General features: G+C 42.1%; 1 protein-coding gene across 12 annotated transcripts in view; it reads left to right on the top strand.

Moving 5' to 3' along the window:
* Nucleotides 1-24,688, top strand: part of sox5 (SRY-box transcription factor 5) — a 131,718-nt gene that overhangs the window by 26,696 nt on the left and 80,334 nt on the right. For 11 of the 12 annotated variants that reach the window (XM_034223090.1, XM_034223103.1, XM_034223092.1 and 8 more), the window contains exon 1: nt 24,252-24,514. The exons of the other annotated variant lie outside the window; for it this stretch is intronic. In XM_034223090.1, the coding sequence (XP_034078981.1) occupies nt 24,438-24,514 (77 nt within the window). In that variant the 5' untranslated portion in view covers nt 24,252-24,437. Of the gene's footprint in view, nt 1-24,251; nt 24,515-24,688 lie in introns of those variants that run through there. 12 annotated transcript variants of the gene reach the window in all.

Consider the following 24,688-nt stretch of genomic DNA (forward strand, 5'->3'; position numbering starts at 1 on the left):
AGATAGTAATAATTTGTATGAAATTGTGATGCAGCTGTCATATTGTGGTCTTAGCTTAACCTCTCACACATTAAAACAACATTTCTCAAATCCTGTCATTGGTGAGTTCCAAAAACATTTATTTTGAAATGCCACTCCACTTAGCTATGGCTGAAGAAGTTGTAATTAAAATGCTTGAGCCATAGAGTACTCACATATAGGAGGATTACATTACAGATCAAATGTGATGCCGTACATAATGTTTATGTGTAATTAAAGCGTCACGTTACGCACCACCTGGGCAGACCTTTCGTATCCATCCACACTTTTAAACACATTACCTCCCTCCAGCTATAATGCACCCGAGGGTCCAAGTGCCCCAGGCAACCTGAAACTATATTGTAGCTACATTTGTTTTGCACTTCCACTACCATACTGCAGAAAGACTCCTTTGACCAGTAAACCATTATCACATTTCCTGGGTGAAAAGCTTCAGCTAGTGTTTCCTTTATGCGGGGACATATATAAAACTTCAGTCCAACTTTAAAAGTTTGTAAATTCAGGATTATTATGAGGATAACATTGCATGTACAGAAGATGTATCTGATTGTATTGTGTGTTTGTTTATGCTGAGGGCAGGTAATGAAACATTAGTGATTAAAACCAGCAAGACAAGCATTAACACAACTAATCTAATTCACACAAGGGACAACACACAATTACATGTGCATCCCTCAATAACTGTTTGTGTCTACTATATCTTCAATCAATATGTGTGTGGAGAAAGCCTCAGGTGTTCAGCTGCACAACACAAGCTACCAGCAGACACAGACATCCAAACATTCATGCACACACATCTCTACTCTCTCAGAAAGTCTCAGCTATCGACCTTTAGTTGTCTGTCCGTCTGCCTGTTCGTATGTCTGTTTGTCTCTCTGTGTGTCCCACAATATGTCAGCCTGGCTGTGTGTTTGTGTGTCAGATAAAGTGCTTTGGAGCAACAGGCTGCAATGTGAAGAGTGAAATAGTGAGCCTTAAGTCTCTAACCCGACCCTCATTAGCTTGTTTCAATGGGATTGACGATTGAAAGAGTCACCTGATCTGATCAGCTGATGAGCAGTCAGGTGGACCAATCAGCAGATGGCATGCAAGACTTTACATATTCATAGATGAGTGTGAGAGAGTGACATACTCAGAGTGTATGTAAACACTTCTCTAAAATGTATGACCTCCACCAAGAAAGGGTTGGCTGTTTAGAACAGGGGTGCCCAACCTTTTTTGAACGAGAGCTACTTTTAAAGTTGCCAGACTGCCGAGATCTACCAGTCCAAATAGAGAGGCGTAGCCATTACTGACAGCCTACTACCAGGTAAATACATACTTCTACTTGTATAAAACTGACCTTTGTACGATTAATACTTCATAAAATACTGCAGATCCTTTATCTTACCTCTTTCTAATCTACACACATACAAGTATTTAACTGAAGTTACACAACAGTGTTGTTGATACAGAGTTGGAGTTTATTCACACGTCACTACAGTGGGTAATGTTTTCAAGAAACATTGAACAGTGCTGCCACATGACACAGGAACAAAAGAAAAGACTCTGAACCCTTTCTTTGCCATTATATAAAAATAGTGTTGCTACAAACGTATAAATTGGGCTTACTAATAAGACAACTCAGATCTGAAGCTACACAGGCATCTGCTGCCAAAGTGCAATAAAAAAGACAAAATTAATAGAATCAAACCCTTTTTTTTTGCATTTTAGTAGAGTATAAAAATAAATACCTTTTTAAAATCGGATGCAAGCAACACTAGTTTCTTAACCTGAATTGATAATAGACTATAATCAATTTAAACAGAACAGATCTTAATGTTTGCATTCTTATACCATTTTGTACAATAATTATCATGAATAAGTTCAAACAAACTAAAACTTACAGCTGATTAATAACGGTATCCAACTTGAGTTTTTATTATATCAAAAACCTGTTGAAATGCTTCTGTTATTTTTACTGTCCCCCAAAAAGCGCGTCGGCAGCCTCCAGGAATGCTTATTTCACAACTTCGCAGTCTTTGAAAGACTTCATGTGTTTCTCAAGAACGTGACTGACACGATAAGATGCTCTGGTAGCAGCCTTGCTCTTGTTGTTGGGCCTGGTGGAAATGGACTGCTGTGCATTTAGCTGTCCTTTCAGGCCCCTCCCCTTTTGGAGTGTAGGGCAGAATTAGGAGGGAATTCCGTCTCGTAGCGTTTGTGCACTGTTTTGAAATGCCGCTCCTAAATGACCCTTCTTCGATAAAGCCACGCTCGCATTGCAGATGAGACAGATGGGACTTTGAATTGGAATAGATACAAAAATAATCATCCTCCCACTCGGAGTGAAAATTATATATTTTGGGCTTTTTTGCTTCTGCCATAATTGCGGTCTTGTGTGTGTGCGGACTGTCACTCCTGTTGACACGGACAACGTCAGCGAAATAGTGCCCACTAGCCACGGCCCGACACACTTTGATGCGTTCAAGTGCATTATTCTGGCACAGGAAGATTATGTTATATAGGACATTAACGTTAAAACAGAATATTGTTGTTCTATTTTTAGACACATCTCGCGATCGACTGGGAATCTCCCCGCAATCGACCGGTAGATCGCAATCGACTGGTTGGGCACCCCTGGTTTAGAACAACATCGGAATCACAGTTGTCCCGGTTTTCATGCTTTTTAGTGTGTAGCACAGGCCTCGGAAGAACTCATTAAATCTTGGAAGCGTATCAGATTGACGGGGCGGATACACTAATTATAATTTTTTTTGCGAGATAGGGCATTTTGCCTCCGAAGGTCTGCGCCCTGTGAGTGCCCTTCTAGGTACTAATGGGTACCAAGAAAACCCAACAAAGATGTTTGTGATTCATTAGAGAGACAGGCAGACACACAATAAGGCAGGCGCATGTTGAACAGATAGAGGTACAGTATGTCTGCCTGTGTAGAAGCCTGTGCATCCTAAATGTCTCTCTCCAGCCTCACACAACTTGCCAAGCAAAGGGGGTCTCTTAGTCTCTTGTTGCTGATCCGAGTTGCTAAGAATGTTGCTCTGTGCCATGACTTACCACCTGCTGTCTACCTCCATCCCCTCCCTCCCCTCCCTCCTCCTCCCCTCCCACCGTTTCTCTGACTGCCTCGCTGTCAGTCCTGTTTCCTTGTACTCTGACAGCTATTTATGTGATCTAACGAGACCAGAGGCAAACAAACTGTGTAGCTGCAACAATTCATCCCTGGTATCCAGAAACTCCCCATTATTTCCTTCTGATATTTGAGGCTTTCTATTGGGTATTTGATCATATGTTTTGTACCTTTTATGACATGATTACCTCCTCTCCCCTTCCTCCGCTCCTCTCCTCTCAATCTGTCTCTCTAGTATGCTGTGCTGATAGGGCATCATTACGGAGCCTGGTATTGAGTCATTTTGATTAAGCAGCCAGACAATGGCCTGTTGATTGAAGCAACCAGAAGGCAGACAATAGGGTTCAATGCCACATAATGCACACACACATTTTTTCTGAGCTCCCCCGTTTTCAGAAAAGGGCCTCAGCTCTCCATTGTGCCTCTCCCGGAGGGAAAAAAATGGTGGCTTGGGGAGGAGGAATATTTTCCCGTGGTATGTCATTATTTTGCAAATTTCTATTATCTCATCATGTTGTCTTCATTGTAATTGCAGCTAATTAGGAGGCTAGTTTAGGAGCCCGTGCTTTGAGGCTGGCTCGGCTGCTGAAAGGAGCCCAGCGATTATGGCCCCCGACAAGAGAGGAAGCAGGAGAAAAGGGGAGATTAATGCTGTTACCCAGGAGGACACTGGCTTCCATCTGCGGGGAACAATGCAGTTTTGTTTTCCTCCGGGGATCCTGCTCAGATCAACAGAATGGGCTAGCTCTGCTCAGCTCTGCTTGGCGACAATGCCCAATTCTGTCTTTCCCCCTCCTCCTCTCCTCTCCTCACCTACCCCCCCCCCCACCACTCCAGTCACTTCACCTTCCCTCCCTCCCTCCTCCGTCCCTCCCCTCCGTCATTCTTGCCACCTTTCCCCGCATTCATCGGGCCCTGACTAAAAAGCTTAGCGCCCAGCCAGCGCCAGTGACTGAGAGCTCTCACACACCCCCAGGACGAGATGAAAGCAGGGGATGTGTGGATAGAGTTCCCAGGTTGCAGGAGGTCGCGCCCTGTCACACACAGAGTGCTGAGGTTTTACTCCCCAATCCCCGCGCAGCTCCAAAGCACTTAATGAAATAATATACTCTGTCGCTTTTGCTCTTTCTTTTTCCCCCTTGTTACCTCACTCACCAACACCGGATCCCCTCCCCAACCGTCCCTCACCGAGCTGAGGCAGGCCCTTGTCTCAGCTCAGGGGCCCCGGGGCCCCTAGACACCTTCTTTTAGGGGAAAGAGAAGTAGGGAATACAATGAGAGAGGGAGCCTAGTTTGGTACAGTACAAACACACAGAGCACAGGCAGGCTAGGAGAAATGAAAGGCTTGTCTGTCTTTGTCAGGGGGAAAAGGACACTGAGAACGAAGGAGAGCGCGCTCACGGAAAGAAAGAGAGAGAGACAGAGAGAAGGAGACGATAGCAGGCTGGATCACATGACTCAGAGCATTGTGATCCTGAGCGAGAGGTTTGGAGCAGAGCATCTCTCCATCTGGTCAAAAAGAGACAGAGACAGTTAGAAAAACAGACAGAGAGAGAGAGAGAGAGAGAGCAGCACAGCGAGGAAGCAAACAGAGAGAGAATGAGAGAAAGTATTGAGTAAGTGCCAGCGACATCTGCTCCCGTGGGCACAACAATAAAACTCCCTCTAGATCAGCCTCACACCATATATGTGCTCGAACAATGCATCGGTCTCAAAGGCACAAATAAATATGTGTGTGTGTGTTGTGTTCTTCAAGTCTGCCCACAAATCTGTTAAATACTCACCTACACACAAGCTAAATGTGCTCAATGCATAGACGGTCCTCTCACATTGGATCTTTATCTTCACACTGAATAAATGATTGCCTCCTTGTGGATATTTGGACTGTTTTGCTTGGATGAATCGATAGCTTTATAGTACTTTCTGCAAACTCATAAATGCTTCCTCTTTGCTGCATTGGCAAATAAGTCGCAGTACCTCGTGAATCTTCAAAGGATCCTTCCATGTGAATCACACATTTATTGTGTATACCCGCTTTTACTTAGGACTCCAGATGCTTATTTAATACTTCCATGTGCTCTCACTTTCTTAATATTGTTCTCATTATTCACATATTTAGTTTTCATGCAATCTGCACTGTTTTTTAATAGCCTGTAAGTCCAAAGAAAGTGTTGCGTGGTATTGTAAGAAACAGCTTACTTAAGCATCTTGTTAGAAAGTAATTGCTGCTGAAGTTGTCTTGGTGATTTGACCCTTGTTAAGTCCATATCATAATAATGGTAAATACCAGTTGTTACTTTGTAAAGAAGAAGACAGCGTATGCTCTGATATGGTGCCATATAGTACTTTATGTAGATGAATGGCCGGCGTATAGGATCTGAACATCTCTACACAGCAGCCACACATTCTCTGAATATGAGCCAAACAACAGTTTTGGTACAATTATAGATTTCACTTTGACATAGTATACAATGAAAACAATCTCAGCATAAATACAAGCCTTTTACTCTTTCAGATATCCTGCCTTTTGTACACAACAAATGCTTTGTATGTGTTTTGTCTGTTAAGTGTTTTTGCCAAGTACCGTTTTTTTATTGGCTGATTGAAAAAAAGCACTTTTGAAAAGTTGGAACTGAATAGTTGCAAAGTTATATGTACCTGCATCTGAAAAAAGCCACAAAACTTTAATCAAACAGCTTGAAATCCTAACAGATTCTGAAAGTGCGCAGACAAGGTAATCTGTGTTGTTTAGGGACTGCGGCGTGCCCAACTCGCCATTTATCTTTGTGGGGAGAAATGTCTCCCTGTTGCGTTTAATGTGTAGTCAAAGTGGAGAGGGCGAAACGCTACTCTCTAATTGTGTATGTCATCTCTCTCCAAATCACTTCAAAGATGAGGCCCTTGCCAAAGATTTCCTCCCTTTTTCCTTTTTCTCTCCCTTCTTCCTTTTACACCCTTTTCTTGTTCCCCGAGTTGCAGTTGTCACCATTTCTTGGCGCCAGCAAATCGCGGGCATCTAAACAGCAGCACACAATGTAGTAAAAAAAAAAAGGCTCTAGAGTTTTACTTTCAGATGTCACTCCAATAGCACACATCTGCTACGTGCCGTGCATCTGCTAGGCTCTCCCTTCTCAGAGAGAAGCTGATTGAACTGAAGACAGAAAACATCCTCATTATCGCGGGCAGTGAGCGAGCTGGGCTCCCCAACAACCCTTTAAATGCATTCACTCACTTAACTACAGCCCGGTGGTGTGCATACACACATGTACACGCACATGCAGATACACGCATCACTGTATATTATCAATTTCCCTGTAAACACTACAAACACTTGACTACAAAAAAGCAACAGAACAGTTGTGTCATAAAGCTTTAATGTAAGGTTTTCTTTCACTATTGAATCACTATTTATCCATTTGGCCCGCTTATCAAGACTTGCTGAAACAAAATATATGACAGAAAAAGGGCCTCTTTAAAAGCACACACCTTGACATGTCAAACGATATGTGATGGCCACAGCATTTTACCAATGATCAGGGGATTAAAAGTTACGTCTTGTTCAAACAGAATTAATCAGAATGATGTGATGAAATTTCCAAAATGTGCCATTGTAGTAATGTGTTATTTATTATTTGCATGCTTTGGCTCGACCAAAAATCGTTTTTAAAATGTGCTATATAAATAAAACCTGATTTGATTTGATGTCCGAACATATTTATACCTTTTCCTAGTGGCCACACGTAAAAGGAAGTGTCAAAAGCCTGTGGTAAAGGAGTGGGGGAGATTTGATATTGGTTAAATATGGAGACAACAACGCATATTTTCAAACAGTCTCTCTTGGAGGACATTCAGTAGAATTGCAATATCTTAAAGGTATGGGGGGAGGAGGCTTCCAAGCTATTCCACCGTCCAGCAAGCACTTCTGACAGAGTAACCTGGCAGCTTAAGCAAGCTCCTTACCTTTGAAGCGCTCCTGAAGTCCGAAATATGTGTCGATTTGTACGTTTTTTATATCTGTTTATTACGTATGGGTTCACAAATCAAACTAGTCAAAACATATCCTTAAAAAAATGAAACAAAGTTTTGAATTGGTCATGTGAAGTACATTTATCACTGTCAAATTGACACAACAAATATTTTCTCTTCTTCCAGAAACATGTTGTTCAGTCGTTTGCTTTCATTACCTTCCAGGCTACAACATGTTTTTCACCATCTCTTCTTTACAGGATGCGATAAAGCCTTGTCACTGAAGGGCAGCTGGGTTATTTTGGGATGTGGAGTGCCATAAAACATGCGCCATTAACTATTTCAAAGCTAAATCAAATTAATGATTAGTAGTAATAGACATCCCAATTTGAGTAAGTAAGTAATATAAACATGAAACTTTAAACAATTGGATATTTATGGTACTTTCCAAGCAAGACATTTGTATACAAATAAAGAAAGCCCTGTCCCTTATCTGGACGCCAGATATAGGTTGAGTTCAGTAATTGAAGCAAATAAGAGCCTGGGCTTTTTATTCATTACAGTCGCTAGTTGTTTTCAGTTGGAGTCGCTAGTTGTTTTCAGTTGGAGTCGCTAGTTGTTTTCAGTTGGAGTCGCCAGTTGTTTTCAGTTGGAGTCGCCAGTTGTTTTCAGTTGGAGTCGCTAGTTGTTTTCAGTTGGAGTCGCCAGTTGTTTTCAGTTGGAGTCGCTAGTTGTTTTCAGTTGGAGTCGCTAGTTGTTTTCAGTTGGAGTCGCTAGTTGTTTTCAGTTGGAGTCGCCAGTTGTTTTCAGTTGGAGTCGCCAGTTGTTTTCAGTTGGAGTCGCTAGTTGTTTTCAGTTGGAGTCGCTAGTTGTTTTCAGTTGGAGTCGCCAGTTGTTTTCAGTTGGAGTCGCTAGTTGTTTTCAGTTGGAGTCGCCAGTTGTTTTCAGTTGGAGTCGCTAGTTGTTTTCAGTTGGAGTCGCCAGTTGTTTTCAGTTGGAGTCGCTAGTTGTTTTCAGTTGGAGTCGCTAGTTGTTTTCAGTTGGAGTCGCTAGTTGTTTTCAGTTGGAGTCGCTAGTTGTTTTCAGTTGGAGTCGCTAGTTGTTTTCAGTTGGAGTCGCTAGTTGTTTTCAGTTGGAGTCGCTAGTTGTTTTCAGTTGGAGTCGCTAGTTGTTTTCAGTTGGAGTTATCAGTGATCGTCAATGAAATGCAGAGTGGCACTAACGAGGGCCAATAAGATTTGACTGCCTCCCAGGCTCCGCCCCTTTAAAATCCTGTCACCACCTCCCATCAGAGAGCTCCACCGCTGACCGCAGCCTTGGCTTCTCACCCTCACCTACTGACGTAGTAGTGATTAGTGGTAACTGTGGCAACCGTCGCTAGTGTCAGACTTTAATGGCCACATTTCCAGGCCTGTTGCCAGTATCAAACAAAGCTTTTCCATGTCCTCTGCTAATAGCTGCCCCTTCTCTGACTCATTGTCCCTGTTCAACAGACACAGCATCCCCTCACTTATACAATGATTTGGTAGTTGGTACCAGACTCATAATAACAAGTTCTGTAATAGGTTATTGTGTAACTTTGATCGCCTTACTTCTTTATGAACCTTTGATCTTAAAGCAGAACTGCCTTGACTTTGGAGGGTTCTGTGCAGAAGCTGGTTAGAAGGGATTCATTAAACAAGGGTACAGGATGGCAGAAGGGAGCAGGTACGCGTGCCAATACAGCCAGCTGAGTTTAAGTGTGTGTAAGCTGTATTAGCTGACTGAGGCTGTTCACCAGGTTAATAGCCACAGAATGACCTGTAATAGAGTGATAACAGGACCAGGGTTGGGTAGAAGAGGGAGGAGGAAAAGGAAAAGACAAGTTGAGATTATGGAATGGGGAATCAAAGGGGAAGAAGAAGGGAAGGAGATGAGGGTAACATCAGTTTAGGAGAAGTCGGGACTGTGGGTGTAGGGATAGAGGGAAGGAAAGAGGGTGAGGGAAATAGTGGAAGGACTATGGGAAGAGATAGTAGGAGGAAATAAATCAATAGGTAATGACAGAGGTTAGGACACAGTAATAGAGGTAAAGGAGGACAGCTGCTAAGGAACTGTAGGAAGGAGAGTTTCTCACAGCTCTGCACTGAACATGGTCTCATGACAAACGTTCTCCTGTATTCATGTATAGTGCATGTCTTGGGTCTAGGACAGGCATTCAGTTACTCAGTTGACATGTTACAGGAGCATGCAGTGTCATGTCTGAAGGAGTTGAAGTAACTCACAGTTTGGGCTTAGAAGCAACAACATTAACACAGAAAGCTGTGGAGCTGGGAGCACACTCACAATATTGCAACCTCTGTACTTAGCATTTTCAAAACTGTGTCTCTCACATTCCCTCAATTTTAGAGACATGCAATACTATATTTAATTGCCTTTGAACTAATTATAGCACTTCTTATATTGCTCCTATTAACCAACCTAAAAAAGGGTAACTTATTGATATTATAATGCAATGTGAAAATGTTAGAAACATATGATATCACACGTAACATCTTTCATGTTCATCTGTTATTGCGGCATTGCTTTAACTAACAAGCCCCCCAATACTTTTTATAATTTATAATGTCATATTTCTACATCCACATTTTGGAAAGTCAAGTTCAGTACATTTAGTTTCACCTTTTTGTGATATTTGCAGCAACAAAGGTAGCTGCGTGCACTGCAGAGATGAATGCACACTGTTTGTCCTCACTTTTAAAAGTAGGTGCTTTTGAATGTTTGGAGTTCTCTGCCTCATTACAGTGTGAGATTGATGTCAGAATAACTTATGCATACGAGACAAACAGTGGAACGAGCAAATTAGGCTTCACCTTATTGCCTTAAAGAGCATTCCACATCAAGAAGAGCCATTTTTAATGATACATTCAAATGTTTTTATGTAAATATCGTTCTATTTACATCACAAGTGAGGGGAGCGAGTCCCCCGGTAGACAATTCATAACGTAAGGTGAAGATAGATGAGAATCAGAACCTCTGGACGGGTTAAATGATTAGATTGCTTCCCAAACACAGCCGTGTGTGTATGTGTGTGTGTCCTTGTCCACGGTCTAATGACTGCGCTGTCTGCAGAGTGGAACACAGGAGGGAATTAGTCGTCATTGCATATCAAAGGCTTAGCCATTAGAGACATAGGGTAGGGTCTTCCTAATGAGAGGGGGTACCGGTGTTTGTGCTGGTGTGTGTGAGAGTGTAGTGTTTGGTTGGGTCACAGTATATGCAAACTTAGACACACAGCAGCAAGCTTCTCTTTGCTTTTTAACATTGCACCAACGTACCTAAGCATACACCATCATTCACAGAAACGCACAACCTTTCTGTATGCAGTGCAGGCGAAGTCAGAGCACACACACTGTGTTGCCAGGGCCCTCTGGCAGGCCTCTCAGTGTGGCACGGCGTGGGCAGAGGTGCCAGCGAGATGCCAGGACTTTGTGTGCCACGCTAGATCAACAGCAGCCATTGCACCTACTGCACAGCTCACCCTGAGGTGCAGGACTCACCCACCTACTGCCTCCACCCATACATCCATCTCCGACTGTCTCTTCCCCCCCTACCTAATTCTGTCTTGCTATTTCTTTCTGTGTAGATGTATTGCGTTCATGTAGGCTGATTGGCGATGCCCTCTGTGCCATCTGCAGCAACCCCCCCGCCCACCTCCCACCCTTCCCACTCATCACAAGGGTGGGCTTAACCATCTGTGTGCCAGCGTGTTCCCACAGTGAGAATAAGGGGACTTGGGGGGGTCGTAGTGGTTGTGACGGGGGTTGCCACAACAGACACATTTAAAAAAACTAGAATACTACAATGAAAGCACACGGGAGTCATCTGATGCACGGGGTCACAACCCAGGGTCGCCTAGGCTTTTTCAAAAATGTACAGTTGGCTTAAATATGACAATTTATTCATTTCTGTGAAAGAAAAAAAACTACAAGCTTTGGTTGGTAATTAAAATATACTTCAAACAAGAATCTCACAGGACAGGAGCCAGGTGGGTGTCACAGAGAAGTCTTCCCTCTGTGTGAAACAGCCTTGTCTTGTATTAGAACAAAACAAAAGCCAACCAAAGATCTCACAGAAAAATGACCGTTCGTCAGTCATTTAAAATAACATTACAAAAAAGGGGGCTTTTAAGTATACTTTTTAAAAAAAAAATCAAAGTGAATCCAAATGACTTGTTTTACGCAAACTTTCTGTGGTTATTGCTTCCACCATTTGGGTTCATTCCACAGTTTCTCAATTGCATTTGTATTTGTATTGCAAATGAATATAACATGAAATATCCATAGAAGAAAAGTCACTTAGTCAAGGGTCGTCAGTTTAGAAAAGGATGGGGAACAACCACACCGCCTATGGGAACAACTGAATCTTGTGTATGGCTTGCAAGACATTTAAATCAATGCAGGAGCATCGTGTGCACAGTGTATGCTTGAGCTTTTTTATCATTAAAGCTGGAAGCTGCATGCAGTCCAGAGGGAGTCAGAGAGAGCAGCAGCTGGATAAGTGTCAACAACTCCTCCAGCGCCAACATTATAAGAAGCCAATAGCAAGAGTCAAGGGTCACAACCACAGTGCCCTCGCAGTATTCCTGTGGGCAAAGATGGAGCATGGGCTGAAGTCGTAGGATGAAGGGAATATAAAACTAAGGCTGGATATCTTACTACTCGAGTTTGCCCTGTGCATAAGCACGTGAAGGGTTGGATTGGAAAAAAGAATGCATTATGATGTTAATGCATATTTTATGCACAAACACACACACATTTTGAAAGCTTTCACACCCTACTCGTTTGGTGTTGGTACAAAGGATTATCATCCTTTTCATTTGCTTTGTTTGGGTTGTTGTGAAAGCTGTCAATCAAAATCTGCTACCAACTAACAAAAGAGTGTAAGAATTCTCAGGTGCACTCGTTTTTTGATGTGAAAGAAAAACAGATAAGCTGAATTTATGGTATCAGATATAAAATGTTAGCATGAATTCAAAGAGTTTTAAATCCATCCTCCAGCTATATGGGTGATCTGTAATTTGCAAGTTTAGATTAATCACACAGAAAGTGAAACCGAGTTGCGTGTGTGTTGTCTCACAAGTATTTTGGTATTCCCTAATTCAAAAGTAGGAAAAGAATCCTCCCTAATAATTCTTAATCTCATTCCCACTGCTTGTTTTTGTTCATAAAATAAGACAATTTAATGATGATTGAATGATGTCATCAGGTCTGTGTATGGGATGGCGTCGGCCCACAACACCCTATGTGTACAGCTTTGTGTTCATGTATGGAATGCCAGTGGATGCTTTACAGTCACAGTTTATATTCATTTCCAGCACATACAAAAAGTCAAAACAAAGTTTGCTCGGATGAAGTTCAGAAATATGCTGCATCGATTAAAGCCAAAAGCAACAAAGTGCAATGTCTAAATCATGCTGTACACAGAGTGAATGAAAACATCCATGCAAGGTGTGAAAGTAACCCTTTTCACATCCCAAGGTGTGAAAAGACTGCTCTGCATATCCCCCAGTGTTAAATACAACAAATTATTAAAAGTACTAAACATGAAAGCACGTGTTTAAAAGCAGTTACTTAACGTGCCACATGCCTGTGGTGATGTTTCATGGTTTTAGGTCAAACAAGGAGCATAGAAATAAAAGGCTTGTGCGCTGGCTACATATTGAACCAATACAGAAATCTGATGTAAATGGCTTCTATAAAAGGTGGTGAGTTGTGGTCTGGTAATGACGGTGTGCGGGTGGAGGCTGCATGCCGCTGGGTTTTAAGATGTTTAGGAAGCTGGCCTCATCTGGAGTGGCCTCAGGCCAGCTGGTAGGTCGCCTTAAACCTCAAGCACACTGTTCTTTTGCTTCTGTTTTCTTTTCTGTTCTCAGATCTGAACTAGTTTCACTCATCTTTCTCTATTTCCAAGTTACCATCTTACGCATGTGTTTAGCTTTTTAGGTCTCGAGTGTAGGGTGGCCGACAACTGCAAACGCACTACAACAACACAAAACACTTCCATTAGGAGAAACGCTTTCATTATAAAAACAACAGTTTCTAATCATCAAGCGTCAACAAACACTCGTCCCGGCAGTGTGCATCACTTTTTAGTGTCCCCGTTTCCGGTTTTTTAGTTGGTGAATGTTTTCAATCGCATGTGATTTTGACCCATACATGTTTTTTGATTTGCATTGTATTTTAAACTTCAGCGCGTGTTTTCCTTATGGAAATGATCTGTGCCGTTGTAGCGCGTTTGCTCCTGCTGTCCACCGTACAAGTCACGCTCCACTCATCATCAAACAAACACACATATCACAAACATTCAGGGTGGCACGCGTACACAAATAGGCTTCCATGCTTGTCCCATGATGCACCTGTAAATGATTCTGTAAACTACTCACACACAAACACTTCTGACTCTCTTGTTCTTTATCACACATGAAGAGGAAAAAGAAGGGAAAACAGGAAAGAAAAACTCTTGCAGTAAGTGTCAAGCTTCACACCCAGTCTGCTGTGCGATAAGATTAGATTTATTTCTCCAGCATTGACATAGAGAAATGGAAGTGGATTATTTAGTTAAAAAAAAAAAGATGACAGAATTAAATTAAAACTAGTAGGCGTTATTGTTAAGCAAGGAACAGAGGGGGCTTAAATATATAGGCTCAGCATAGCCCTCAGGCGGTGGATAGCACAATCTCCTCTCCTCTTGTTCTCACCAATGGACTTAAAAAAACCACATATAAACAGCTTTCCACAAAGCCTGTGGAGAAAATCAGAAATCATTTCCTCTAGATTCCCTCACGCTCTCTCTCTATCTCTCTTTCTGTCTTTTCTTCTGTTCTCTCTGTCATCCCCCTTCTCCCTCAGAGCAAGTCCACAGGGGGCTGCCTGGGCGCATCAATCTGGGCTCCAGCTCGTGCCTTGACGTGGAGAAACACAAAGTGCACAGATTTGGTGCATAAACATGTGTGCTCTTAAAAAAAAAACTGCAAGAGTGGAGAGGGGAACGGAGCCAAATCCCCCCATTCAGCCGCAGACCAGCGGAGGCAGCATCCTGACAGCTTTTAGGTGGAGGGGGACTGGAGGGGGTTAGGGGATGCAAAGAAGGGGAAGAATACAAAAAGGGAAAGAGATTGCAAATGTGATGGAGGAGGAAGAGGAAGAGGTAGAGAGAGAACATCAGCTCCTGGGGATAAGAACAAAGCTCAGGGAGTCTCAAAGTGATAATCCGCTGTGTGTTCATATTTAAAAATGATTCGCTATCCCCTATCTCTGATATCATGAGAATTCACTTTTATTTTGTTTCGTTACTTCTGTCGGGAATCAAATCTGTGCTGCACAGAGTCTTGTTCAGCAGTAAGATTATACACTTTCATAAGTTCCCCCACCTCATCCCCACTCTGTAGGCTTACACTAAATAACTTGAATACCATGAAAATCAACATTAATGTAATAGTTCATTTAAAGGTTGGACATGCTTTGAGTTCCAGGAACTTATCTAATTACATTTAAATACCTAGGTATCTGGCTTGATGATTGTCTTACTTTTAAACGTCATGTCAATAACCTGCTTAAAAAGCTGAGGGTTAGGCTAGGTTTCTTTTTCAGAAACAAGTCCTGTTTCTCGCTTGAGGCCAGGAAAAGGCTCTGTGACCTTTTGACCTGTGCTGGACTATGGTGATCTGATCTATATGAATGCACCTGCCCATTGCCTGGAAAAGTTAGATGCCGGCTATCACAGCGCACTGAGATGTGTTACTAACTGTAAAGCACTTACTCATCACTGTACCCTGTATTCCAAGGCAGGTCTGCCTTCACTAACTGTAGGAGGCTCAGTCATTGGTTTATGTGTGCTGCTCCTCTAGCTTGGAACACTATGCAAAACAAATTGAAACTGAGCATTTTGGTTCCCTTGCATCATTTTAAAGCTCGGACAGATGGAAAACTATTAGACATTTGTCATTGTGAATAGGTTGCTAATGTATACCCCTGTAATGATGTTGTATTGATGTCCTTTTTGTTTTCTGTTGTTTTTATGTGTAACCAATGTGCTGCAGGTCTCAATTGTTGATCTCAATGGGATTTTCACCTGGTTAAATAAAGGCTACAAACAAACAAACATTATCTTTGTCTGCAGATTTTCCTTTTCCCTTTGAACATGCCGGCCCCAGAGTTGAAGATGAAAGTATATAACTGTCAAACGGTTGAGTTCAGTTTAGGATCATTCAGACTTATTACAAACTGGGTCTCTTTGTAGTTTCATCGTTGCTATCTTTTGTGATTAAATTGTACTAACAAAGGTAATAAGACGGGTGAAGAAAAAACAACATTTGTCAGATGGTTGTTAATAGGACCTTTGTTATCTATATTATATTTATATTATCTTAACAACCTTATTTGGAGGGAAAAGTAAAAAGACAGTTAGAGAAATATCCGGTGAAGTGCCTTGCTGCACAGCTCAACCAATGTGAACTAAAGTTGAAACAGGACAGCTTTGGCCCTGTCTGACTTATTTGTGGGGCGACTTGTTCCATTTGCTATCAATGTTGTATTTTCAGGAAGCTAAATACAAGCAGGAAGTTCATACAAAAAGTCAATCATCCTTATAGTTTCTCAGTTATTATCCAATGATATCCCTGAGATTTGTTCGCAGGCTTTCCATTCAATGACTTTCTAACTTGAACCATGTTGGTACTGCTTGTTGGTTTGTTTGTCAGCAGTATGACGGGGAAGTGCCTGAGTTACATGAAACTTGTTGGAAGACAGTAGAATTGTCCGAGGAAGAAGCGATTCTGACATGGTACAGATTTTGAATCACAGGGCCGAAAGACGGCACTTTTTAATTCTGGAAACGCCTTTGGTGGAGATAATTTCTTTCTGAATGCCTTTTCAGATCAATGGCTTCCCTGTCTTTTTCTTTATTCAGTCATCACCCCACCCCACCACCACAAGTGTAAAGACCCTCTCTGGCTCCCTAAGGGAATCTGCTATCCGCTCTGTCCCTATAAATCTATCTAATCGATACGCTCAACACCAAAGCCTTTTATCAATTGAACTCTTACTTATGTTCCAGAGCAAGACACTAAACCCCACGGTATTGCTCTGATATGGAGAGTACTGCTTGAATCTAGCAAAACAGAAACATCAGACTGCATCGGAAGCACATCTCATCTCCGTCATGTACCTTAATGTCTCAGTCAATTGACGTCTAAGTACACCTCTTCCTGTCTTTCCTCCTCACACATGAGGCCAACACATCTTTGTCAACCAGTATTTGATTAATTCTTATTAGTATATCTGTAGAAAGATTTAAGTCAGTCAATCTGTAGTTTGCTGTTAAATGAAGAGAGGGAAAGAGTTCAAGGTAGAAAGTCAGGTTGTAGGACACTTGCAGTGTTTGTATGTGTGAGTTTGTTTGCTCATGTTTGAACACTTTTAGTGTGTTTCCAAGATGTCTGGACCGGTCATTTTTGTGTGTGTAAATCATTCACTTCTTATTTATCTTCCCAGGCTAGTGTTTCATTAACCCCGCTGTGACACAGACTCCCTTTCATTCAATTCTCGCATTGTCTGCTCCAGCCGCTTGCTCTCTCACAGCACTAAAGATTACTAATAAATAAGTGACACCAGAAACAGTCTATTTTCTCTCCGCCATAATTAACTGACTTGATGTTTTCAAGGAGAAGAGGGAAAAAAAATACAGCTAATTAAGAGTGAGTTAAGATTCGCACAAAGAGTACAGATTGTTAATTAATTTTCCACGCAGCGATTGTCGGGTAAGAAAATAGCTTTGTTTACAGTGCAATTGTGTTGCCACAGCGGTTAGAGGAGCGCACTTGCTGTGGAGGCACGGCAGGAAAAGGTCCCTGACACAGACACACACTGCAGGCCATATCCAGAAACAGTAAGAGTTAGTTATAAGCATACCTGGATATTTTAAATGTGTGAATAAGCTGTGCAGTTTTACTCGCACTGCGGTAAATGAACCAGAAGGAGTCATTTGTTCCTGTCTTTCGGTCTCTACCTGACCATTTATCTGTGCACTTTTTCTGCCCATGAAGGTATTGTGGTACAGGTACACACAGACGGAGAGAAAGAGTCACTCGTAAGTGCAAATAAACGTGCACATGTCTACATCCATGTCACCCGCATGTCAGTTGAAGTACCACAGGATAGAAGGTGTGTGTGTGCGACAGTGCGCAGAGCGGCCTGAGCCCCTGCATGCATTAAGAGGGCCCTGGCAGCAAGAGATAGCGGCTCTATCTTAATGGCTTCTGCTGCCTGCCACTCAGCCTTCAGACGGGGTCCTCTGCCTGCACGTGTCTCCCCACGATAAAGCCACTTCACAGGGGCTTGCGCCTCTCCACGCTGGCCTCTCCTCTCCCAGAGAAGAAGGCAGGGAGAGAGAGGAGAAAAGATGCCAGAGGTATTGATACTCGAGCTCACCCTGAGACTGAGCCGCAAGCGAGATGGAAAAAAAATGGAGCAGTCACGACACACGTTCATGCTCAATACAAACATATCTGATAGTTTAAAAAAAAGGGTCATAGGTTGTGTGCTAGAATATGTTACGACGTCAAAGACATGTGTTTGTAGGGTTTGTAAGGTGTCACCATTGTTTCCTGCATTTTGGCCTTTGTCAGTATAAGTGTGGAGTCTCTCAGACACTAGTCAAGTTTTCCATCTGGCTTTCTTTCCATTGTTGTGTCTCAGTGTCATTAATGTATTAATGCTGGCTCAACTAGGCTGCCAAAGTTATAACTGTCAGGTGACTGATGTGAGCCTTATTCCATCCAATGGTAGCTTATCCTTAGGTTGCACCACTGCTGCGTTGCTGTTTATATTGTACAACTCTTTACAACAATGATTTATGTTCAATGAATCCATTTTTGTACAGTATTTGTACATCTCCCTTGACAGAAAAACATTACAAGCAGCCTTTTTGGAAAGTCCTTACGTGGTTATGGTTAGTGAATATTAATAGGACTACATTTCTACATTTCCATGAAAACTAAACCGCACTACATTTGTTGATAAGAACTTTGTGATACAGTCAAAAACCTCATAAAAAGGCACACACAAATTGATATGAGATTGATTCAACTGCTGTTTACAAGGTCAAGAAAGAACCGCCCAAAAATTCATTTCTACCAATATTTGCAAATGGCAAGCATCATTTGATGAAAATAATGTAGTCGACATATTGTTGTTACAGGTGTCAAAATAGCGAGGTAAAAGGTTTGATCTGTGACACAAACTGTGGCACACACACATCCATCACTTCAGCTACAGGAAGGGCTCTCGTCATCCTGCTCTGGCACTGATCATTGGCATTGGTCGCCAATTGTGTGCAGCCGAAACATACAATATGACGCTAATTCCTTGGGATCTCGGCTGAATAATCAATCATAAATATCAACCAGTCATTCATATCGCAATTGATGATCATTTTCATCTTGCGTTGAATGGCCACGATTGAAATTCTAAGAAACATTGCCACATTTTGGGCTGCTCTGTCCCAGAATTTTGATTTCCAGCATCACAACACAGCAATATTCAACAAGCCCTATCATGCTCATTTCTCTCCGATTTAAATGCAAACTATGTCATTTTCTAGATGTGATCTTGCTCTTCCCCAGAAAAGCCTCTCAGGTCCATAACTACTGATTTGCCACATTGTGCCCGATGTGTGTGTCTCTGCATTTGCATAATATGTTGGGTGAATGTTTGTGAACATGTGTGGGTGATGATGTGTGTGTGTGTGTGTGTGTGTGTGTGTGTGTGTGTGTGTGTGTGTGTGTGTGTGTGTGTGTGTGTGTGTGTGTGTGTGTGTGTGTGTGTGTGTGTGTGTGTGTGTGTGTGTGTGGGGGGGGGGGGGTTTCAGGCTTTGGGATTGTTTACTGCTGGTCTCTCCCTGCCCCTGCACATGGTCGGCCCCTAATGCACTACAGCTGTTAGGGTCCCGACACAGGGGCCTCCCATCAACGGTTTCATTGTAATGGACTCTGTGTGTGTGTGTGTGTGTGTGTGTGTGTGTGTGTGTGTGTGTGTGTGTGTGTGTGTGTGTGTGTGTGTGTGTGTGTTGTTCATGCTTGCTTCTCCCTGTGTTTGTGAATGTGTCCTTGCAACATTGTGCATTTTTGGTGTTCCTTCTGGGTATTTTGCTGTCTCTCTGTAATAGTGTGTGTGTGTGTGTGTGTGTGTGTGTGTGTGTGTGTGTGTGTGTGTGTGTGTGTGTGTGTGTGTGTGTGTGTGTGTGTGTGTGTGTGTGTGTGTGTGTGTGTGTGTGTGTGTGTGTGTGTGTGTGTGTGTGTGTGTGTGTTTTGCATATCCTGTTCCTATACTAGTGGCTTTGTGATACCTTGTCCCTCCATCTTCCCCATGTCACTTCTCTCTTCTCCCAAAAACAGCTCCCATTTAGAATCTATGTATAGCTTGAGGCCATTTTTGTTAAAGCCCAGGTGAAAAAAGTGTATTTATTTTTTACTCAAGGTCTTTTTATTGATAATTGAAGGCATTTAAAATGCTTGACACAATACACTCGTTGGGCTTGTTCGTTCATATTCCTCAGCAGCATGTTTTAACTAACAGGCGATGGCTTCCACCTCAGAGGCCTACTATATGGGTTAGATATATATACTGTACATTGTCAAGTCACTAATATACATCTTAAATTCATGGCAAAGTCATCTCCGAAGGCCGCTTAATGCAATACCTATTGTGTGAATGATAATGACATAAACATTTATTCAAAATATGACAATCACAAGACCTATTGCCATTCTGTCAGCTTGTTGTTGCAGGTGGGAGAAGGCAGGGTTTGTGCCGTCTGTTGTGTTGACCACAGAGTCAGCTGCATAATGCAGAAATTCACTTTCTGTAATGCACAAACGAGGTTATCATTGGTTTTGCAGCTGTTTGCGGGGTCAAGGAGAGATGCCGTTTCCAATCGATGCACAATTTATCTCGGGAATGTGATTAGATGTATCCTTCCTAGTGTATTCTCTCCATTTGACCATGAATTAGATTAGCTATATCAAAATAAAAAACCCTAAGGTCACTGATTGTTTTTGGCAGCGACATATTTATACTGCTTTATTATGGAGAGCAGAGGTGGTCTCTGACATGCATGAATGCTTTGCCCGTCTGTGTACACGTATACACGACATACTGTATACATACAAAGTTATACAAACTCTTTGTCAACAGAGTTTGGCTCTGTGTGGATGTGTTTCTGAGAGAGTAAGATAAATGTACTAAAACCGGGCACTTAGTCATGCGCTAAATGTTTACAGTACACATTACTCATTTTTTACTGATGCTCCGAACAAGTATTTAAGAACTTTATGGGCTAACATGGAGGAAAAGTCCTTAAAGTGATACAAAAAATATCATTGTCCCTTTGCTAAGGAAAGTTTTGTTGTAGAAAGCTCAACAACAGTCGCTTAATATATGGTTAGATTGTTTTTGTGTGTGTGTGTGTTTCGGTGTGTGTTTCAGTGTGTACAGTAGATGCATGCTTGTCTTAAGTAAGTACAGTGAGGAGGCTCGCTTCCTCTCTTTTCTTCCTCTGTGTGTGTGTGGGTATGTATGTCAATGTCTGAGTGTGTGTGTTAAAGTATCACAGAAGTGGCAGTCTGTCAGCTCTGCTTTTCTCCACGCTCTCCAGAACAATAGCTGGATTGGCCGTATGTGTGACACGTAGACCACACACCCCTAATAGTGACTGACAGCACTAAGGGCTAGAAGCAGCATGCACTCACACACACACACACACACACACACACACACACACACACACTGTACAGTACATACACCTGAGGATACAATGGGTGTGGGTGATTGGTGAGGGTTTCAGTCACTTTGTATATGTGTATTTTGTGAGTGTGTGTGAGTGTGTTTGCGCTCATTCATGCATGTGAGCCCCAGCGTATGTTCTGTTGAGTGTTCAGCTGTCTCCTTGTAACCAAACTGTTCCATGTCCCACAATCAAATGTCTGCTTCGCCGTGCCTCGAAAACAAAGGAAAAATTAAAGAGAATTGTAGTCTGCTAAACATTTAAATGTTTTTGTCATACTGTTCTATGAAAATGTAGAAAAAGTGACTCAACTGGAAGTAGAGTATGAATTGTACCTGCAAGTCATGACCTTGTCATTGTATTGCATTAACACTCAAAACTAAATCACATTAAAACTCATTCTATGTGGCTTCAAGTATTACAACAAGTATATTTAAATAATAGTACTGGGAAGGAAGGGTAAGAAGGAATTTTTAGATAGTTATAGATGGCTTAGGTATTTGTTTGTTGAAAAGTGAATTGATTTTCAAGACTTACTTAAGAGTGTTGTATAGGTTTGAAACGCCTCGATTGGACTCCTTTGTTTACTTCCCATAACATAGTGACATCACGATATAAAACTCCCGCTTCTATTGGCTAGCGATCCAACACATTATACGTAATAGGCTTAGGGGCGGGACATCATTAACCATTTGACCAATCACAACAGAGCCGGCCAGTGAAAAGAGATAAACACCACTTTGAAGCTTGTGATTACAGAGATGTTTCTTCGAGTCATTCAGCATGAAAAAGGCGTAGACTATATCTTAATTATTCGACTTATCCACTAAGATGGGGCAGCCATAGTACAACCATGGGAAATGCATCAGCCATGTGTTTTAACCTGGAAATACCAGCAAGACATTTCCTCTGTCGTAGAGAAAATATAATCTCTGAAAGCTCAGAATCTATATTAATGTGTCAAGGCTCGTTTTATGTCCACTGTTCCGTTTCTTTACTCTGTTAGTAAAGATAATCATGTGAAAAGCATGACATGTATAGCACAAAACAGCTTCACTTGACTAACATAGTGGAACCAAAGGGACAGTAAAGAGGCTGGAACAACACAAGTTAACCAATTAAGCAGAGGTGAGTCCGAGGCATTCCCCACATGTAGTCAAAAGTATTACTTTGAGCTTCTTTTCTCTTTGTCCCCACCATCAAAGCTATAAGGTAGACTATCACTGTTAACAGAGGTTTCCATCATGTCAGACTGGAACAGAGCAATAGTGTAAAGCAGAGTTTGGATAATAATAACAGCTGGAATCACCTGTTGTATCCATAATGGAATTAGTCGCAGTCATATGAGATAACGTTATCTTTTAAATGTGTATCTATTGTAATGTAGGGTTAATGCAAGTACACACAATTCTTAAATCACACACAGTTGCTGATTATATTGTACAGCTCACTTACAGTATAAGGTACCCTCATCACCCCCTTTAAATACTTTACTTTAAATAGCACACGTCGAAAATAAGGGGCAATATTGTTGAAACATTTAACATCTTAAAAGGGGCCCTATTTTATTTGTATTCAGCGTTCCTTTTCCTGTTGTGTTATGTAGGTTCATGCCAAAGCAAGTTTATCTATCTAATTTGTTTGATTTAAAGTGGACCTGTCATGCTATATTTGAAACATATATTGTAGGGCCATACATAAAGTATATAAATATATTTTTTTTTTTCAAAATACTAAACAGATCCTGCATTTTAGCCATGCCTTATTTCGCTCTATTTGCTCTTTCCAGCCCTGTTTTTGCAGGGGGCTGATTCTGTGAGCTGCAGCTGACCACGCCCCCCTGCAGGAGAGGGGAGTTGCCAGTTACTTTAGCATTAGGGCAGGGATATCTAGATACTTTCCAAGGTTTGACATCATGAATTGTGCTACTTTTAAAGCAAGCAACGATGTTTTCGAATCTGTAATCAAAAAGCTCCTCAAAAACACTATTGAAGCAGTTCCTGCCGTTGCTACGTTAGTTCAAACAGTAACAACGGACTATTTTTCTTAGCGGATGCATGTCAATTTAAATCAATACATACAACTATTTTTTAAATCAATAAAATAATTTTCTAAATCCATAAAAGCATTTCAATTAATATTGGGAGTCATGTCGTTACTTTGTCGAGAATGTGGCCATGTGTAATAAGTGGGATAATGTGCAGCGACGCGGTCATTATGGGGAAAAGAACACCGACAGGCTGATCAGGAGCCCGACGCGAAGCGGAGGGATCTAGATCGGCATGAAGGTGTTATTTGACCGCGTCGCTGCACATTATCCCTTACATATGATTATATAGAGTCATTATTCATTTGTTTTAAAGCAGAAGGCGCAAACTCTTGCCTCGGGGAGGGAGAAAAAGAGCCACAGCGGAGAATAAACACAAGGGCAACCATGGCAACCATGCAAGGGAAGTCTTCTTCGCTGCTTTTGTGGCAGACTACAGTGCCACTTACAGGCCTGGCATATGTACTACAGCGTCTCCAGCGCTTTCGAGCAGCAATGGCCGGCCGTGGCCCAACCTCTCATTCCCCTGATAGATGGAGAATTGACCAATAGCCGTAGCGCCACCTTCCTGACGTCAGGACAGTGTTCAAATCTGGATCAGTCTGTATCAGATCTGTTGCAGCCCCTTTTTTAGAGATTTGGGTATGGAGGAAAATAGAGGGTTGTGTTTTTTGACACTTGGTGAGTTCCCTGGAACACCGGGGACACATATTCATGTATAAAAGACTTACAAAAGTGCATTATGCATGATAGGTCACCTTTAACTTTTAAAAAATCAGTTATTAAATGTGAAAGATGATTTTTAAAATTAGCCATGTGGTATAAAAGTTTAACGACAGAGAAAATTGAAAAGACAGGAACGACATAAAGAGCTTGTTAAATATAATTCTCTTTAGTCCATCTCATATTGATTAATTTGCTTTGTGTTGCATTATAGAGTGCATGAGGGCTTGCTGTGGTCTTATCACCCTGAAGTGTTTCTACATGATCTGTCAACGTTGTCTGAGTGAGTGAAAACCAAGAGAGAGGGAGAGATGGACTTGACTAAGGGGGCAGCGCTCATGTGTGATGAGCCCTATGGTCAAATGGCCCCTCCCCTTTTATCTCTCTCTCTCTCTCACACACACACACACACACACACTCACAGACACACACACACTGAGCGAAAAGAGAAAGAGGCTCTGCTGCTGGCCCTTTAAGAGCTGAGCCTAGATCTCACAGCTTACAGCGAGGGAGGGAGAAGAGGAGGGACAGAGGCAGCGAGAGAGAGTGAGGGAGGGTGTAAGGCTGAAAGTGTGTGAGTAGAGAGACAGTGAGGAACACAGAGAGAGAGAGAGAGAGAATCAGCAGTGTGTGTGAGAGGTTGAAGGATCACTTCTATCCCGTCTTGTTTTGGGGAGACTAACCTTGTTCATCTGAGCATTGTGGGACTGTTTTATGTTGTTGTTGACGAGAGCGACGGACCCTCACTCCAGCATGCTCACTGAGCCTGAGCTACCTCAGGAGTGTAACAGGTACGTGCCGCTTTCTCACACACACACACACACACACACACACACACACACACGCTCAAACATTGAGATGACAGAGACCAGGGACAGCACGGAGAAGGGCAGAGATAAGGGAGGGCATGGAGGAGAGGAGAAGAAAGTGTGTGTGTGTGAAGGGAAGACTGTGAGTAAAGCATG

The sequence above is a fragment of the Gymnodraco acuticeps genome, unplaced genomic scaffold (assembly GCF_902827175.1).
Source record: "Gymnodraco acuticeps unplaced genomic scaffold, fGymAcu1.1, whole genome shotgun sequence".
NCBI classification, from domain to species: Eukaryota; Metazoa; Chordata; class Actinopteri; order Perciformes; family Bathydraconidae; genus Gymnodraco; species Gymnodraco acuticeps.